At 46.7% G+C, this 20,523-nt stretch overlaps 1 protein-coding gene across 3 annotated transcripts in view; it reads left to right on the forward strand.

Annotated features, from left to right (window-relative positions):
- LOC121439270 (mitogen-activated protein kinase kinase kinase 20) overlaps window positions 1-20,523 on the forward strand; it is a 155,369-nt gene that overhangs the window by 106,161 nt on the left and 28,685 nt on the right. For 2 of the 3 annotated variants that reach the window (XM_041639721.1, XM_041639722.1), the window contains exons 11-12: window positions 4,270-4,405; window positions 8,073-8,472. In XM_041639721.1, coding sequence (XP_041495655.1) covers window positions 4,270-4,405; window positions 8,073-8,459 — 523 coding nt within the window. In that variant the 3' untranslated portion in view covers window positions 8,460-8,472. Of the gene's footprint in view, window positions 1-4,269; window positions 4,406-8,072; window positions 8,473-16,042; window positions 16,088-17,962; window positions 17,994-18,085; window positions 18,226-20,523 lie in introns of those variants that run through there. The other variant, XM_041639723.1, reaches the window with a different exon arrangement.

Raw genomic sequence — 20,523 nt, forward strand, 5'->3', positions numbered from 1 at the left:
CAGTGGGTGGTGGGACCGGTAAGAACAAGTACAGTGAATCATGTATGAAGATACCGTGATGAAACGCATTCTTTGCATGCTAACCTAACCTAATTTAAAAAGAGGTCAAGTGGCAAATAGGCATGTGAAAATAATCAACCTCACTCAGCAAACAAGTAAATATAAGGGAGAACTGCTCATTTATCAGAGTTTCAAACTTTCGCACGCATGCGTGGTACAGTTAGACACCCTAAAAATGTTCAAAGGCTTTGCCCAGTGCGCTGCCATAGTTACGATGTCATTGCAGAGCAAACCAATGGGAAAGCTCTGGCGGAGTGTATGGGTGCTTGTTCAGAGAGCCCCGTTCAGAACACCAAAGCTGGAGACGGAACGTTGTGTAAGAAAAGAATGGCTTTGGAAAAACAGTGTCTCCTCCCCCAGAATGATGCAGCCCTGCCCAGGAGCTCTGATCAGTGGATCTGAGAAATGGGCATAAAATGGAGACTATGGTCTCAGTTATTCAAAATGATAGAATTTTCAAAATAAAACCAGTGCATACTAATGTGTGTATGCACATTAGAAAATGTGTCAGAGAGAGAGAGAGTGAGTCACTGGGTAATGGTAGTTTTTTATTTGCCTTTTTTTTAAATACTTCTACATTAAGCCTGGATTAATTGAATGATAAATGTGATGTTTAAACTACTTCAAGGTGAAAGCCAGCTAGAGCAGTCCATGCCTAGAGACCTTCCTACTCAAGAGAGTCAGGGAGAGGGGATCACAAGCTCATGCGCAGCTTGGGTAATATAGCAGAACTGCATCTCAACAACAAACACGGGCGAACAAACCCCACACTTGAAGGTGGGAAATTAAGAGAATGGGTAGTAAGAATGGGGGGAGGGTGCCCTGATCAGTAAGAGGGCCCCGTTTCTCGAGGGGCTTCCTCAGGGGCCTCTCAGGAGCTGACAGAGCGAGTGAGCCTCACCTGAGTCGTCAATAGTTGGAGGCAGCAGAGCCTCGAGCTCAGGTAACCGAACTTGGCAATGGGTTAAAGCCCGGGGGATGATGGCTGTAACACTGATAAGAGTTATTGTTTGTCATGCTCCCCCAGATGCCCACACTTCATCCGGGTTATCTTTCTTAATCTCCATAACAGCCCTACTCAGATCCCAGGAGCTAACATCTCTCTGAGGCCTCAACAGCCTGGGTAACTCACCTGAACTTATACTGTACCCCGGTGGAGCCGGAATGAGGCGCATGCGCCGTGACACTGGACTGTGGCCGTCGGTCACGCCCGCTGCCCTTTAACACGCAGGGTTCTTTTCACCTGATTTCCTTTTAGCTCAGAAGCAAATTGCAGGGTGTGATCATCTTAGGTTATCAATCGAGTCAAAAAGCTGTCCTCCAGCGTGCCGCATGCCAAAAAGAAATGCCGTAGGGTCTCAGATCACCCGGCGGTCAAAGGAGAGGACATTTATACTACTGCTTCCTTTGCCCTAACGTTCATCAGGGTCCAAAGATTTTCAGCAAATGGGAGCCACAGAGAAGTGTAAGTCCAGGCATGCTGGGATACACGCAGATGATGGCCTCCTGCTCGAACTTTCTCTCCACGCAGGCAGACAAAACGCCCAATTTAGAAAATTAAATGATTCTAAAAATCCTCTGTAAAACTAGCTTACTAAAGGCCACTCAAACTGTGTAAGGAAAGAGTGAGCGTGTGATTCAGTTCATCAATTCCTTGGCTGTCCCTCCCCTTGACGTCCAAGCAGTTGGAGCAGAGCCTGCGTCCCAACGCTCCTGCTTCCGGTTGTTCACCTCAAATGACTCTACAAGCCTGCAGTAATATACATGAATGAACCGAGGGGTTGGAATGGAGAATTCGGGTTTTGCCTGTTAGCAAAACACTTTATTGGTTGTTTTTCCATGGTGGCCAAAGTATTGTTTGGTGTGATATGCCTTTTGTGAACAAAAAGCAGAGATCAAAACTGTAATCTTTGCCATGTGCGAATTAGGACCCATTATGTGTTCCTTAGCACAACTCGAATATACTTCTTCTCACCGTGTAATCCACAAGCCATATGGGTAGTTTTTCAGACTGACCCACGATTTCCCAGTAAATCTGTCTAACTAGAGGAGAATAACTGCAGTTCATTTCCTGGGAAGGGAAAATTGATACTAGCTGAAATCAACCTTGGCTGGGTTTGGTGTTAGAGAATCGGTTTTTACCGACAGGTTTTAGGGGTGGAAGGGTTGTATATCAACACATCCATGACAGTGATGCGCCCGTTCAGAACAAAGGACACCACGAGGGGGTGATGCCTTCTCATGCCCATGGGCATGGGCCACTCACTCTCCTGGCATTCAAGAGGGCGTAGTGCCAGGAAGCCGGGCCTGCAGCACTGCAGAAGGTTATCCTCCCAGTTGAGACGTCTTTCAGAAATATTGGATTTTACGGTAAAGTCATAATTCTGAAAGATTCTGCTCTCGTGGCTGTTCTGGAACTGCACTGTGACCTCAGTGTCCCTCCGTGCTTTGTCACACGGCCCCAGTGAAGGACTTTCCCTACAGGCAGGGAAAGAATAGTTTGGTTCAAATGCAGACCCTCCTCCAGGCTTCCCCGTGAGCTGAGCGACTCACTTTTCATGCCTAAGGAGTGGAGTAACGTGTCCACTTCTTCTGACTTTCCCTGGAAATGCAGGGCAGGTTTTGCTTAGCTAAGCTCTGGGGGCCCTGCCTTTCCTTCCACACCCAAGGTCTCGCAGTGACGATGTAGTGTGTAGAGGGCGTTGTCTCAGCAGCCTACGGGAGAGTCCTCTCAGGACACCAGAGGTGTGTCCTTCAGGCTTCCTGGCTTCCTTTGCAGGCTTCTCTGCACCACCACCCCACCCCGGCCCTTCTAGCACTCCTTTGGCTCATGGCTTGTGTGCAAGCTCTTCAGAAACCCAAGGGAGAGAACTTCCAGTTCTCAGGGCATAAATTTAGACATTCCCATTGTGACAGCCCTGAAGGAGGAAGCGTTCCTGCTGAAGCCTCTTGCCAGTTTCAGTTTCTGTTACTGGGCACAGTGTCCTAAGTGGCCCAGACCTGAGGGAAGGAACTTTCTTTAAGATTATAGAGTCTAAAAGAAATGCAGAATTTTTCTGGACTGAAGTAACTCATGCTTGCTAGATTATAAAACTCATTTGCTTGGGATTCCTATGTGTACAAACTTGTATGTCCGCACCTGTATATGTTTCTTGTGCTTTTTCGTTGGCCTTTTTTCTTCTGTTTGTTTTGTCCTATTCTAGTTTGTGTGTTTTTGTTTATCTTATTCTATTTTTATACTTATTCTTTTGATTCCTGGTTGTTTTCTAAGGAGAGACAGAAAGAGTTTGGATTTGGATGGGCAAGAGGAATCTCAGAGGTGTTGGGGAGGGGAAACCATAATCAGAGAATATTGTAGGAAAAAAATGACTTTTTGTTTTATTTTTCAAGTCAGGGTTTCTCTCTGGTAGCACTGGCTGTCCTGGAATTAGTTCTGTAGACCAGGTTGACCTCAAATTCAAGGAGATTCTCCTGCCTCTGTCTCTGGAGTGCCAGGATTAAAGGTGTGAACCACCACTGCCCAGCTGGAGAAATGTCCATTTTCAATAAAAGAAAAATAGAGAAAAAAAAAACCCTACCTGTGCTTGTTAAATGGTGGAAAAAGTCAAGTCTTGCCCAGCCAGCAATTCATGCACTTGCTCTAAGATAGAGTCGTAGGCATCCATGTTTCATTTTTTTCAACAAGCAGGCCCAGGACTTCTCAGGATGAGGCACCTTAGAACCCTGGCATCTTATAACCATTGCCCTTACAGCCAAAGAAACTGCTAGGTTAAGCAGCCTTGCTGAGCCCCATCATGGGCAAGAATGCTAGCCCAGTAACTCACCCATCCGGTCCACAGATTGGTACCCATTTCTTGGGGCTGTTGTAGAAGTAAGATGAGAGACCTTGAGACAGTGCCTTGTGAGTTGTAAAGCTTCATAAACAACAAGCAGGTACTAAATGACCAGTCCACAATGCCAGCTCCTGGCTTGAGCTACGTAGTTCCCGATCTCTTCAATGCTTTGTTGAAATGCTTTGAGTTTTTGGTTTTTTCCCAACTAGAAACTGCCTGTTGATTTTGAAGGCTAAAGAGTCCTGCTTCTCTGGTTGGTTCCTGGCCAATTTCCAAGCCCACACCTTAGCTTTTCACCTGGTTAGCACTCCGATACACCCACTGAGTGTCCCCAGTCCCACCAGCAGCGGAGACTCACTGAGTTACCTCTCTGCAGGTGCGAGATTGAGGCCACCCTGGAGAGGCTGAAGAAACTAGAGCGAGACCTCAGCTTTAAAGAGCAGGAGCTCAAAGAACGAGAGAGACGCTTGAAGATGTGGGAACAGAAGCTGACCGAGCAGTCCAACACCCCGGTGAGTACGCCACCTAGTGGCTCCCTGCAGCACGCGCAAGCCTGGCTGAGCATGGCAACATGCCTAATCCCCCCACCTCTAGCTCTTCCCTGCCCTGCTCCTGAGAATTGAAGGCCTGCTCTGGTCGTAAAGTGTATAAAACACCAAAACACCACATATTTAAAGGAAAAACCTATTTAAGAGGGGAATCCCTCCTTCTGGATCTTTCCTTAAGAACTGGTATTCTCTCGGAGCATTTGTACGTTGAAGTTACTAGAGTACACTCTGCGGTGTTGTTGGGCCATCCATTAGGGTCTTAGCACGCTGTTGGAACGCTGCTGTTCAGCAATGGATAACTGGAATGGCAGGGCAGCCAGGAATGTCTGGGTGTGTCAGAACTTAGCCACATTTGCTTTCTAAGATCCAGCCGGCCTGCCGCTGACAGTGATGACGAGCATTAATATTCCTTATTAATTTAGTGCTATGATTATGAGCGGCATAAAATGGGGCAAAGGCTTCTCCTGGGACAGGAAGCCTGCTTGCTTTACCTTTAGAAAGACTCTTACTCTCTCCTAAACCCAGAGGAGCCCTGGGTCTTTATCTTCTAACCTCGAGTTTAAGCTGTCCGTTAAATTTGAGATCGCGTTTCATCATTCTTCTAGATTTTAAGTAAGATTTTCAGAAAGCAAGACTTTCAGAAAGCAAGAAAAGCTTACGATTGGTCTTTCCAGAATTTTCAAGTGGGCAGTTTTTATCCACTTCAAATCACAAGGAATGAGAGATTAAAATAAAGTGATTGACAAATTTATCAAGGAAAAAGTTCCGTGCTCGTCACTTTGTGTTCCTCAAAGACCTTTCGTATCTAGACAAGTCTTAACCTCCATTGAACAGCCTGTGGTATACTGCAAGATGCCATCCCATGTCTAAAGAATAAGAGAAATTGTTTCTATCTCCAATTCCTATGGAGAAGCCCTCTAACCCCCCCCCCCAAAAAAAGAGAATGCATCTAAATATTACAGATTTACCCCTTTTCAAAAATGCCCTTGGTAATCCCAGGAATGCCAAGGTCAGAACTGCATTGCTGTGCATAAGACTGTCACAGGGTACTAAAAAGGTACCTCACTCTTGTGAGTGAGTCCTGTGGACTTAACCAGTAAAGGGGCGAGTCTCCCGTTCAGAATGAGTTGGTGCACCCAGGGCAGGTGGGAGCAGGAGTGAGAATGCAGCCTGTCCCTAGAGCCCATCCGCTGAAGGCTGAGGGCTCTTTTGTTTTGCTTTTTAAGTGCACTGAAACCTTAACTGTAAAGCGCTGCATGGCTTGACTCCATCTAAACGCAGTATTGTCAGGAAACTTTCAACCGCCTATTAGAGTGCGCTTTAGAACCTCGCCTTGGCTTTATTGGCATCAGTTTTGCTAAGAAATTATGGGCTGCCTCTCACACATTATTGCTGCTGGTAACACCGTTGTGGATTAAAGAATAAAACGCCACGGGTGCTTAGTAGGTTGTATCTTGCGTTTTTTAAGCTCCAGAAAACTTCGTTTAAAGAAAGTGCTTTGCGGGCCACCAGCTAACAAGGGACAGCATGGTGCATGTCTCCGCGTGGCTCCCTCCCTTTTCCCTCCGAGGCCCAAGTTTTCTTTGTTTATAATACTTGCTTTCAACGGCTTCTTTGCCTAGAGCCGCTATTCCTAAGGGGAAGGAGTTTATGCTCAGGTATTTGATGAGCAGCTGCCTTTTATCCTCACGTCAGGCTCTAGTTGGCTTTAAACTTGACTGCTGAGAACAAGAGACATCTTTTTTAAAAGTGGCAAGACTGGGCTTTTATATATATATATATATATATATAGGTAGCTTCTTCTGAAATACAACAGCCGAACATTTGCACGACTGCACAAAAATACTATCACATTGATTTCAGGGATACGGTTCCCTTCCTAAAGCTGACACATAAAAGAGGCTTGGAACGATGCGTTCTCTGTGCATAACTAGGGGTGATGCTGATTTTTAATTATTGTTGCAGTTTGCTGTCTTAGAGATAAAGTCTTTTTTGAGAAATATTTATGGAGTGCCTTCCAGGCTAACATTACATGAGACGAGACCTCAGCGATGATAAAACAAGTGAACAGCGAAGAGCTCCTTAGAGTTCCCATCAGCTGAGAGCCAATTTGAGAATGCGGGAAGGATGGCCATGGGGAGTGAGGCCCTGCCCCACGAGGCAGGACCTGAGACTGGCTGGACGCCATGCCCTTGAGACAGAGCCTACAGCGCCAAAATTCTCTAATAGAATGAGCTGGTTTTTGAAAACAGTTCAACAGGAACTCAAACTAGAAAACCAGGCCATGGAGATGGCTCTGCGGCTCCACGTGCTTGCCAGGGCAAGCCGAGTGGAGTCCCTGGGGACCACAGGGTAGGAGAGACCTGACTCCCAAAGGTGTCCTCCGACCTCCACACATGCACCTGAGGCATTCGCATGCCTGCAGCAATAGTAGATAAGGTTTGTAAGTTCTTAAAATTAAAAAGAAAATGGCACTAAATATTTGGTGCCTTCACAGTCAGAATGTGAAGCTCATCCGGGAATTTCACGGCCCGTGCATTTCCCCAAGTTCATGCATGTGACATCATGTGCAGAGTACGCACCGTATTTGCTTAGTTCTCAAAAGGAGATATAAAAACATTATTTTAAAAAACTTTTTTCAGACAGTATTTCTCTGTGTAACAGTCTTGACTGTACTGGAACTCACTTTGTAGACCAGGCTGGACTTGAACTCACAGAGATCCACCTGCCTCTGCCTCCCGAGTGCTGGGATTAAAGGTGTGCTCCGCCACTGCCCAGCTAAAAACATCATTTTTATATCCTGACAGTTTTACTGTAAAAGAAATAGAACCAGACATTAGAGATTAGGCTGGCTGTTGAATTACACAAGGAAGAAGATAAACACTTGTTACCCCACGACAGCGTGAGAAAGAACACATAGACAAAGCTGCCGTGAGCAGTGGAGACAGCAAGGAGCAGTCTCGGGGATCCTAAGCATGCTCACCCAGTTTCCCCAGACTTAAAAGTTAGACAGGCTCTAGAATTTGTTCCCAGGTCGGCTATAGAAGAACCTGAATGAACTACACAGCGTCAGATCTAGCTGGAGTTGAGTAATGAACGGAAGGGAGCGAGAATAGTGACCTTCAGAGTGTGCTTGGGCACCAGCCCGTGAGGTCCCCAGCCAGACACACAGCCTAGCTGCTTCTGCCCTTCCTCTGAGCTCTTTCTTGGGACAGGGTTTCTAGATTTTTTTTTTTTAACTTGAGATTTAATCTCTGCTTCGTTTCTTTTTTTTTTTTTTTTTAATTAATTGAGTGGTTAACCAAATGTTTCTGTACGGAGGTGAAACTGGGAATAATTATAAAGAGACCATCCTAAAACCTTTTTTGTTTTAAGCGAAGCAAGGACTTAAAGCTGGTCCCTACCTGTCCATTTGGAATTTGGCTCACGGTTGGTGCTTTGCCATCTTTCAGTTATTATTTCCGCTGTCATTTGTAAATTATGGCCAATATACTCGTGCCGAACCTGTTAGGATGTCCGTCTTCACCATTCACCTCCTGCATAGTACCAACTGATGTTGTGGTATCTGTCTCCTGATTTAAACTGGTACTAATTTCTCTTTTCACTTCTGTCCTTTCTTCCCCTTTGATAGCTTCTCTTGCCTCTTGCTGCAAGAATGTCTGAGGAGTCTTACTTTGAATCTAAGACAGAGGAGTCAAACAGTGCAGAGGTGTCATGCCAGATCACAGCAACAAGTAACGGGGAGGGCCATGGCATGAAGCCAAGTCTGCAGGCCATGATGCTCATGGGCTTTGGGGATGTCTTCTCAATGAACAAAGCAGGAGCTGTGCTGCATTCTGGGATGCAGATAAACATGCAAGCCAAGCAGAATTCATCCAAAACCACATCTAAGAGGCGGGGGAAGAAAGTCAACATGGCCTTGGGGTTCAGTGATTTTGACTTGTCAGAAGGTGATGACGATGATGATGATGATGGTGGTGGTGAGGAAGAGAATGACATGGAGAATAATAGTGAATGACGGCAGAAAGCAATAAAATCGAAAATGGTTGTTTTTTTTTTTTTTAACAAACAGAAGAAATGTATTATCTCAGTCTGTGCAAAAAGCAGCATAGGGAGGCGAGCACCAAGCACTGCATCTTAGGCCAAGCTCACAGAGGGCAGTTTCCTCATGGGGTGACTTTGCTTTTGCATCCAGAAAATCGAGGCAGGGAAATTAAGCTAAAAGCATATTTATCAGCGAGTGTGGTGCCTGGTTATAGAAATTTGTAGTTATATACATATCACGTTCTTAAGCTAACGACCTTTGGGCCTTTCCTCTTTAAAGTGCATACTGTGTAGTTTGTATTTGACAATATCGTATTTTCTTCACTCGGTGGGTTGGGACAAGTTCTACTCCTGACTCCACTCTGACGCTTGTTTCTTCCCCAGCACACTGAGGTTTCCTCCTTGTACAATACACTGTAATGGCAGAAGTGATTGATGACTGTAAAACCCAGTTACACAAAAAAAGGCTGAGATAAAAGATTTTTTTTAAAAAAATGCTTCTTCAGAAATACGTAAATGCCAAGAATTTTCAAACCAAATAGCACACAGCTCCTCCAAGTAAAACCCGAATGGTGTTCTCTAGTGACATTTGAAGGAGAAACACTCTGATTTGAAGCAAGCAGCAGACAGCGCAAGCTTGCATCCCCCATGCTGGCTGGAAACATCCTAATATGAACACACTGTCACCCTAGGCTTAGCTTGTCCTTTGCACAGAAGCACATGGTCCCACAGGGACCTGTCTAGGCACGAACAGGCTGAGCACACTCTTGCTCTGAACATCCAACAAAGACATTCTGTTTTTTGTTTTCCAGAGGTACATAATAATAATCCTAGATTTTAATCTATGTGTAGGAAAAATGAACACTATAAAAAGGAAATACAAATTATCCTTCTTAGACACAAGTGCATTCTGACACAGCGTCGCCCCCACCTCTTTCTTTCCTTTTCCCTGTGCTCTGTGATGTTGGTTTGAGAAATAAATTCAGGTGCTACTTACCGTGAAGGCCAGGCTACCTAGAGACACTCTCAGCAGACAAGCTTATCTCTCAAAACCTATTTAAGCTATAAACTCCTATAAAAATTACAACCAGATCAAAGGCAAAACAAAACTAAACTCTTTATCAGCCTAACTCAGAACTAGTGTCATTCACTAGACAACGAAAATGAAGCAGTTGTGGTGGGCCTCTTTGTTTAGAAGCACCAACATCAGGTGGGTGTGTCCACATCCTGGCACTTGGAGGCTGAGGCCGAGGGACAGGGAGTTTAGTAACAGCCTGCTTGAGCTGCCCAGCAAGACTCTGTCCCAAGAAAGGATTAGAAGCCATCTACTAATCTACGAGGATGGTCGCCTACTAAGTCTTTGGGAATCTGAGATGAGATGTGCTTCTAATCCTCCAGGAGAATGGAAAAGTATCACCCAAAATGAGAAGCGTACACTACAGCTTCGTCAGGGGAGAAGTAACCAGTGCAGCGTTCTAGGTGTCTGTCTGCTGGGCAGTCATGGTCATGACAGGAAGAGGATCAGAAGAAGGTGTGTGACCCTGTAGCATAGCGCCAAGCCACAGCAGGTGCCACATCACACCGGCGACAGTTAACTGCCAAGTGAAAGGGACACTGAGAAACGAGTGGGTTCAGTAACCTTCTGGGTTATCAAACCATCGATTGCAAGTGAGGCTTGCTCAGAAGTATGAAGCTAAAAGTAGAGAGCTTCCAGGAGAAATAGAGAGAGCAGTTCTTAGGATGTAAAGTGTGCAAACAGATTTAATTCGGTTGCTCTGGGAACCTGTGCGCCGTGGCCAGGTCCACCTGTACTAGGTGTTTACGGGCAGTACGGGTACAGTCTGCCTGAGATGGCTCCCCTCGTGCCCGTCCTGCTGTAATCCTCTGCACATATGTATTCTAGACTGGTGGCCAGGCCACTCAAACAGAACAACTTAGGGGGAGCAGAAGGGATGCCTAGCAATTCCTACTTCCCCAGCATGCTGCAAGTACTTGAAGGAGACAGTGGCAGCAGATGCAGGGTCTTAAAGCCTCTTGCACATCTGCCCAGGAAAAAATAAAGGCTTTTGACCAACAGGTCTACCGAGTTCTCGAGAATAGCTAGATGACAGCATTTGCACTCATGGAGTATGTGTGCTAGTGAGCAGGAGTGCGCTGTCAGGAAAGCGTGCGTCACAGAATGCTGTGGTTTGAAGTGCGTGCTAGAGATTAAAGCAAGACTGAAGAGGAGGCTGGTGGGAGAGGCCTTCAAAGCGTGGTCAGAAAAGGCCTGGCTGATGGGTACCATTTGCAGACCCGAAGGTGAAGGGATCTCTATGAGGAATGAGTTCTCCCCTAGAAGGAAGAACACACATACGCCTCACCACCCGCTAATCAAGAGTTGGTTAGAACATACAAACACCATCGAAATAATGTTGTTTTCCTAAATTAATACCTAAATCCATATTCTATATAAAAAATTTAGTGCATGAAAAGCCAGCCAGATAGTGTCACTGAGGGGAAGGTACTGGGTTCTAGCTGCAGACTTAGGTTTACCATTACCAGGCATATGTCTGCCATTTCTTAACTGCTGCTTCTTCTCCACCAATGTTGCAGCCATGCTCACAGCTCAGTACTCAGTCATGGAGGACTTGGGGCAGGGCAGAACCAGCCTTGGTGAAGACCTTCCAAAGCTTCTGTCTGGAGCCATATAATACACCATTGGCTATTTGACGTCTGCTCCAACATGCCAGGCGTGGTGGTGCACGCCTTTAATCCCAGCACTCAGGAGGCAGAGGCAGGAGGATCTCTGTGAGTTCGAGACCAGCCTGGTCTACAGAGTGAGTTCCAGGACAGCCAGGGCTACACAGAGAAACCCGGTTTGGGGTGTGGGGGAAAATTGCTCAAGCATACCTGAAATCTGGCTCATATAAACAGGATCCTTTAGGGGTCTCACACCATCTGTAAAAATTACTAGAAAGCTTTAGATTCAATTAATTTTATAAAGAAATGTCTATTAGCCACGTGCAGAATTTCTAATAATGCAGACGTGGCGCTAGCTCAGTGCTTGGATCAGTTTTTGAAAGGACAAACGATCAGTGTTAGATTTCATTCCAAAGACCTGACTTACAAAGAAACACAATTCAGAAGTTAAATCCCAAAACAACGTCAAGGTTCAGAATGAGAATTAGAACCCTAGAATGTCTTAACAACTGTCAGCCTGACGGCTGAATACATCACCAGTTAGCTTTCTTTACTCATAAAGCTGAGCAGGTAGAATTTGAGGACCCCTGCAGAAGTTCCTAGCGGGGAGGTAATGGCACCTTGACCGTCCAGAGTACTGCCTAGCCTGATGGCACCCAGCTGGCCAAGGACAGCCCCACCTTGCAAAGATTCCCATCTGAAATCCCCACAGCACTGTCCAGTCCCTCACACGTCTGCGAGTCCAGCTCTACTTTTCCCCCAGACAAAATTACCCCAGCCTTTTCAGAACGCTAACAACACCTCCTGCATTTTAGGAAGTTATAGCTTTTTCCCAGAACCCTGGTTGTGGAAATGATTTCCAGTTGCTGGCAGGAACGCTCTGAAATGACTGCACCCACCTGCGGGAGGGGTGCTGGCCCATTAAGGAGGCTCCACAATGGTACAGCCCGGGTGGAGACGCTGTCATTCTGCACAGTCATTTCAAGGGAATTTTTTCTCATCTTTTTTTTTTTTAAAAGCACATTTTTATTGTTTCATGAATCGCCAGTGGGATACGGTTGAAGGTACAGGGCACACTGCTTTTGATGTTCTGAAAATACTGAGGACTGTTTTGGGTTTGTTTTTTGTTTTGTTTTTTTTTTCAACCCGTAACTTTAAAAACAAAATGCAATGAATTCGTTAGACTTTAAACACCAGCTGAGGTATTCACACCTGATCCCCATTAAAATCAAAGGGCCTAGAGGAAGGGAGGGGCTTAGCAGAGACTCAGACCCATTTCCCTTCAAGTTACTGTGTATGTATATAACTTGAGTTTTTCATTAGCATGCTAAGATGAAAGATGGTTTTAAAACCTAGTGAGTTAAATACGGATACTTTGAAAACGATTTTGCCACACTAGACCGGGGCAGCCTTGTGAAACTCGTCAAGTCCCGCTACACCACAGACACACAGTAGAGCCTAATTCTTTCTATAATCAGGCACCGTCTGCTGCTTTCGAGAAAGGCCGCTTTCCTGGGTAGACTTCCGCACTGCCGCAAGAGGCTCCACCCTGCTGGACGTAGGGTAGCCTGGCGGCATTCTGTGATTGAAAGATGAATGTCTATCAGGAAATCGGGACAGGCCCTGTCTTCTCGGACCCCAGCTTTGTGGGCACTGTGTTGCTTGTGTGAGAAACTTTCTGGCATGTGGTTAGCTATTTCAAACTAGAGTTCAGGCACTAGGCAACTGGTTTACAGCGTGTGCGAATACTCTTAATTCCGACATGACACACTGCTTTTGCACTCTAGGGAACTGCTATAGAAAACGTTTCTACCCTTTTTGAGTGTGAGTTTTAATAGGCGGCATCACCGCTGTGTTTCCATAACAATCTCCCCCCCCCCCCCCGCTCTACTGCAATGTTATTCTGAGCAAGTCTTATGCCAAATGCCATGTATAATGTCTGTATGGGAGATTAAACTGCGATCCTGTGTGGTCAGACTGTGTAGTTGCCGGCTTCATAGTTGGAATTTGATATTCCAGCACCGAGTCCACAATGTGTTCTGAAATCCAAGTTGGTGTCATACATTTCGTTCTGATGTGAACTTTTCTCTGCTTTCCTTTGTTCTAAGACTCCATTTTGCAATAAACGTTTTGACAGTAAACCCCTGTGCTGTGTCGCTGTGTACGTAAGATCTTTGTTAGACTGGATTCCCAACATCCTTTGAGGAAATCAGTGTCACGCACACGCACACAAGCGCGAGCGCTAGCTTCTCTCTTCTCAAGTCTGACGGAGTATAAATAATGAATTTCTAAAGTGATGGGGCAGTCGTGAGGGATTTTTTTTTTATCCCCAAAGAAAAGAGAGAGGCTTAGAACTCATCCCCGGCAGATGCGCTGATATGTTAACAAGGCACAGGGAACATGAAGGAGACGCGAGCCTCTGTGTGGCTGGAGATCGTTAACTCTTAGCCCCTGTCTTGCCGAATTCAAACCGTCTTGCTGTGGCGCCTGGTCCCAGCCCTCCTCTCACTGATCTTTGCAAGCCTCTGTTGACTCCTGCTGGAAGGCTCGGCAGGCAAGGCTCGGGTCTTCCTGCGCCATGACGCTGACGATCCAGCCCTGGAGAGGCGAGCACTTCGCTGTCCTTTGCACACTAAAACTGAAGATGTCGGCTGTTTTGTTTACAGTCTTTATCAAGAAATAGTTATTCCTCAGTCTTGTTAGCACATTTGGAAATTATATAAAAGTCAAAACACCCCACACAGCCCACATCACAGTCACACAGGCACTGACACACATCCTGTAGAGACGAGCCTTAACGTAGGACAATCCTTCTGTGGTAGTATCTCTACGTCTCTTCCTTCACACTGGTATCTGCGGTGGGTGGGAGGGATGGAATGTTTCTGCAGCTGGAGCCAGCTGCCCCACGGAGAGGTAAAACCTGTCATGTGTTTTCTTTGGTTGAGATCCACTCATCCACACGGTTCAAGCAGGCGAGCATGCTGGGTGACTCCTTCGTAGAGCGTGTGTTTCAGAGGAAGGACGCACACGAGTAGTGGGGTATGTAGGGAACGTGGCTGACTTCAACACACGCTTTATAGCCTTGCAATCTAGATGTGGTACGTAGAGTCTGCACATCCACGCATGTTTCAACAGTGGGGTTCAAAATAATAAAATCTGCTCTGCCACACCCAGAATTGGCTTCCTTCTCTTTTTACTCCAACACAAACTCACTGCATCCTGTGTTCCAGTTAAGTGAGCATGCCACACCTATGGCAGCCCCATGGCCAGTATCTACCCAGTTGTTCTTCCTTGCCTTCTCTTTCCCCAGGGCCTGCAATCCTCAGCCCAAGCCACTTGCCTTCCGTTCCCCCGTTATATGCTGTGGGACATCAGTCTTCGTATGCCTATCCACACAGAGCAGACTACCAAATAATCCGAATACATATGTCCTTCATGCTACCGTTTCATTCTATAAGATAGCATGAGAAAGATTACACAGGTGGGGCCAGAGAGAGAACTGGGTTGGCAGAATGCCTGCTCTACATGTCTGAGGACCTGAGTTCAAGTCCCAGCATATAAATAAAGAGCCAGCTATTGTGACATGACCTCATATCCCAGTCAGGGATATATATGGGGCAGACAGGCAGATAGGTCTCTGGTGCTCACTGGCCAGGCGGCCCAGCCTAATTGATGAGCTCCAGGTCAGCGAGTAGGACCTGAGGAAAGATGCACCAAGGTCAAGAATTCCAAGGGTACACATGTGCATGTACCCACACACATACAAATATGCAAATGTACCAAACATTATGCATTAGTAACTAAAAGAACAATGATAAAAGTGGCCTCTCCTGAATATAATCCACAGATGTTCCACTCGGGTCTAGTAAAATTCTTTATAGGGATCATGCCTTTCCTAGCAGTCTGAGCTTGCGGTTTTGCAATAAATATCTCTAAGTTGGGAAGATTAATTTAGCCACCATCAGACTGTCGCACTAGCAGAAGCAACTGCATTCAACTTTCTTACCTTTTTCTTGCTGTCCTTTGAGAATTCCACCCATGTGTACAAAGTGTTTAGATCACACCTCCCCCGGTCTAATCCCTTTTCCCTCTCTGCTCACAAAGAAAGACAGTCTGTAACAGAGACCCAGTGATACTTTGGCATATTCTTTCGTGAATCATGAGTCATGAATCATGAATACACATCTTGACAAGTCAAGTTACTTGAAGCTACTGGCTACACCACACTCTAGCCCACGGGATACAGGCCTTTTCAAGTTATGAAAGGATGTGCTGCTTAGCCCATAACCATGGACCACACTGATGACAGGCTCTGCAAATCCCCATTCCACACGTGTCCCTGACAGGGAGATGTGTCAGTCTGTTTTGGAGCAACTCGGAACCCAGATACCTTAGGACAATTCCAACCTCACATGTTCTGCCTCCTCCATGCAAGGGAGATGCTTAAGCCCCAGGAATCCCTGTGAGAATAGGCAAAACAAGTCACCTGGTTACTTATGGTTGTTTTGGAATTTCCGGTGGTAAATTTTCCTATTATCCTACTGCTGGTCGAGAATTCCAAGGCTTCTCTGACGGCTGGTGAATGTCAGAAAGGCCTTGATCTCAAGGCCCGTGCCAAAGAAGACTCTACCAAGTCCCCCTTAAAGCAGCTCATAAGGTAGCATGCATTGTTGCCAGGAACTGATTTACTAACTGGCTGCTGGGCTCAGCGTCCTTGGACACTGAAAACTTCCCCAGAAGGTTGAGGGAAAGTGTCTTCCTCTCAGCCGAGCCAGAGGAAGCCAGAGCAGCGGAAGAGCTGAGGTGAGAGGACACACCAGAAAGGTGAGGGTAATGTCGCTTCCCTTTTTCATGTCCTTCGTATCTCCCACGCAGCTGCTGCCTTCCTTTGAGATCAGTGCATGGGACGAAGACGACGTGGTAAGCTGCTTCTGCTAATGCCCCATCGGACCTAGACAGGAAGCAGGCAGAATTGTCCACATGTTCGGAAGTGCAGTTAGGGAGAGCTGGAGCTAACGAGCAGAAATTAACAAGCTTCTCTTTTACATAAATAGATAATTTAGTAGTGGTTGGAAATAGGGACTCAATAGCAAAAGCAACTAGCTCTTCAGATATTATGAGAGTTCCATCTTCCTAACTGGCTGTGAAAATACTCCAGAATATAGTAATACCAATAGCAAGATAAAAGCTATACTATATTATATATAATATATATCTATATATACCACACACATATGTATATATGTGTGTGTGTTGTGTGTGTAGTGTGTATATATATATATATATATATATATATATATACTCCAGAATATAGTAATACCAATAGCAAGATAAAAACTATGATTCAGGATGCCAAATACACATTCTTGAAAAAATATTCAATTCTTAAACTTTCCTTCGATGCCAGCACTATACTTGAGCATGGAGGAGAGAGACAATGACAGGCTGGAATTCCCTGCACAGGTTCCCCTCCCCCCCCAGGCCCGCTCATTACATGACAAGATGCCTAACCGCCTCCCTGACCCTGGCCTTCCCCAGGAGGAATGGACAGAGTGCGCCCCATCATCTTACATCCCAGGAGGTAGGATACTTAAGTCTGCAGGAAGGCTGCGTGCAGCTCCGGGTAGACTCCCTGAGGAGCAATCCCAGGTAGCCAGTTCTCTCTCCATATCTGCTTCCTTAATGGCAAAACAATTTTGAGAGCTGCTGATGAGAGACTTCGGGGACCCGCGCCTGTCCAGAGCCATTTTACAAGCTCAAGGGCATCATTACGTGAAGAAGGAAATAAAGGTGAAATGCTAGCCAGCCCTAGCAAGGATGGGCTCCACCCCAGGGAGACAGACACCCCAGGGCACCTCAAGGGAAAGAGTCTGATTGGGAAATCCAGGATACCTGCTTTACACCTCAGTCTGGTGTGGGGCTGGGGCATGCCCCCTCTACCCTTTGTTTTTTATAAAGTGAGCTTCCATCAACAGAAGGCAGCTGCATAGACCCCACAAAGTAAAGAAGCTGGGTACCAACTTCCTGTCTCTCCCCATTCCCTGAATCCTAGAAGCCGAGCCTCTTGCCAGCCCCGGCCCTGAACTTAATTGCTTCCTCCCCAGCTACGAGGGTGGTCCATCTCCTTTGAAAGGAAATTAATTTGAAAGAACTGAGTTCTCTGGGCTATTTTTAGTCTTTGCTGCAAGGTTAAGTGACTTCCATGCCATTCAACTAAAAGTCTATTGTCAAGGGACCGGGGGAACCAGCATGACTAAGCCAGGCCTCTTTTCTGTGTGTCTTCACCAAGGTAATGTTAGGCAACCAGTAAACAGGTGTCAGATGATATACAGAGACAAGGACCCCTGGATAGAACCACCTCACTCGACACAGAAAGTACCATCTTTCGCATGCCCCTCCCCTAATGGCTGCCAAGGCTGAACAGGCCTAGTAGGGGTCCTCATTCTGTCCATCTCTCTGTCCACTGCCGTGTGACCCTTGCTACTCATACAGTTCCCGAAATAAGTACCGTGGCAGTCACTACCTGCATGTGTAAATTGAAACGTCATTATTGAGCCTCCTCTAGGAAAGATAGAAGCTCTCTCCCAAGGAAGTCTCTCAACTGCCCCATGCCTCCTGCAGGAGGAATATCCCCAATTTGAAAGCTTGAGGCTTTAAAACTACAAAGAGGGCTCTTTCATCTTCCCCTTGTGGCTAAGTTAGAGACATCTGAATCTACTGAAAACTGTTTTCTTGTTGAGAATGGCTAAGGCCCGTATGTGACCCTCCCGAACCTTGTGTGTCCTCTCTTCGCAGTACTTTTGGGTTCAGCAGCTTGTCCGGAAAGGCAAGTGACACAAATTACGTTCTCATTTATGGAGTTAACTTTGTCGAGCTATGATGTTGCCTCACTTCCTGCCTTCTACACGTCTCCCCCAGGTGACTCTTCAGTAGAGATGAGCAGCTACGCGAGCTTGTTTAAGGAAAACAACATCACAGGCAAGCGGTTGCTGCTTCTGGATGAGGAGGACTTGAAAGACATGGGCATTGTCTCCAGGGGACACATCATTCATTTTAAGGTACCCGGTGGGAGAGCATCAGTCAGTCAGCTGAGTATGTGCTGGACACTGGGTCATTAGCGAGTAGGGATGAACCCATCACAGTGGAGGACATCAGGGGCTGAAATGCCTCCAGGCTTGTCCCTAACCAGCTGCCACACCTGTGCCACCCCTGTTCCCACCGCAAAACCCCACAGCAGTTACCTGGCCACCATGGTGTAACACCCCTGTACCGTGAGGAAGCCTCTAGTCTGGGGGTGGGGTGGGAGAAATACTGTACACTATCCTGTGGAATGACAGCAAGAGAGATGCCTCAAAGAGGAGGGGGCTGGGCTGGGGGCGGATCTCTGAAAGGAAGTCGTAAAGGCTCAGAACAAGGAACATTAGCCAGGTGAAGGAATTTGCACTGCAGGTGTGTGAGGGAGGAAGCCTCCTGGGCCAGAGGACCGTAACTAGAAAGGGGGAAGGGAAGAAACAATGACAAAAACACGGCTTTTCACCTAAAGCCACACCCCCACAAAGGTTCTGCCAATAACCCCGTTTTACTCAGAGTACCTCACCCTCGTTTTCCTATGCCTGTCCCACTCAAGTCCAAAGAGAACCAATCGTTCACATTGTTCCAAAGAGCCCAGACCTTGTACAAACCATGTCTGTAGTGTCTCAGTGACCTCGGGACAATGGCTGGGCACTAACCTACCAGAGAGCATCTGCAAGGCGAAGCAGGACCATGACGTCTTCCCTACAAGGTAGACAAGAAGACGCATGCACAAACATCCCTTGCAAAAACTGGCCGAGCACGTAATCTCTCCTGGCTTAGGTGTGCCACCGCAGGAAAATTACTTTCCTCAGGACAGAGGTGTCTGCGCTGCCAAAGAAACATTTTGTAAATCTTGTCCTGTGTAGCAGATGCTGTGTAAGAGACTCCCACCGACCACACCCTCTTCTGTCTTCACCAACTTCCAGGGGAAGGGACTTACACGCTGTGAGACTTTAGCAAGCCAGAAGTGCTTTAACTCTTTCTAGACACAAGTGGGACACGGAAGGGTCCTATCCGTGCTGGTTGGTGTCATTAGACAAGTAATGTCCCAGCTCCCTATTTATGGCTTATTAAATTCAGTGCATGTCTGCCTACAAGACTGGGCCTGTGGGAATTTAAAGAATCACCCTGCCCTAACGGCATTTACATCCCAGAGAAGAGACACAAGTGGACAACTTCTTACAAGCAGTTGGAAGAAAGGGACAGTGGAGAGAGACAGAGAGGAGAGACTTCGTGATAGAGGATGAAGATGAGGGGGGCTTTGATCTGGACCTGGGGGGCAGGACGGAAAAGAAGACATCCATAGGGATGGGGATGACCTGGGGGAGGACAGAACAGAAGATGTCCATAGGGATGGGGATGACCTGGGGGAGGACAGAACAGAACAGAAGACGTCCATAGGGATGGGGATGACCTGGAGGAGGACAGAACAGAACAGAAGACGTCCATAGGGATGGGGATGACCTGGAGGAGGACAGAACAGAACAGAAGACGTCCATAGGGATGGGGATGACCTGGGGAGGACAGAACAGAAGATGTCCATAGGGATGGGGATGACCTGGGGGAGGACAGAACAGAAGACGTCCATAGGGATGGGGATGATGGACCAAAGAAAATGAAAGGGGTGGTTGCCTCTGTTCAGAGGAGCAGTGGGTGGCTCACTGCACTGGTGGAACATAAGGCTGGAGCAGACCTGGGGGTGGCTGCAGTGCAGGATGAAGTGCAGGAAAGGAAGTCCAGCCCCTGGACTGCTTCCAGCTTCAGGCTGGATGTCTGGATGTGACCAGAGCTAGAGAGTTTAAATTTGACTTCTGGAGAGGCTGGGTCTGAAACTCCAGGTAGGAAATTAAAACACTGAGAAATACGGCCTGCCTGACTCCTTAGCAGAAATAGGCATGGCGAACAGAGGAGGCCAGCTGGGCTGTTGATGAAGGAGCCGTGGTGAGATGCAGACACACGCTACAGCAGGAATGAGCCCAGAAACAACATCTGTGGGAAAAGCCAGGCACAGAGGGCCACGCTGGTATTCCATGTACATAATGTAGCCAGAATAGCACACCACAGAGACAGAATGTTATAACGGGTCTTTCTTTGGACCAGCTCCAAATGATGAAGGCTTGACCTTAGCTAGGCTTATTCCCAACTTAAGTTAAAACTTAAATTAACCCGTTTATATTAATCTACATTTTGCCATGTGGCTCATTACCTCTCCTTAGTACAGTATGTCTATCATCTGGGTATGACTGGTGAATCCCCTCCACCTCATATTCTTTCCCAGAGTT

The sequence above is a fragment of the Microtus oregoni genome, unplaced genomic scaffold (genome assembly GCF_018167655.1).
Source record: "Microtus oregoni isolate MIOR12 unplaced genomic scaffold, Mior012 000060F_ref0000265, whole genome shotgun sequence".
Lineage (NCBI taxonomy): Eukaryota > Metazoa > Chordata > Mammalia > Rodentia > Cricetidae > Microtus > Microtus oregoni.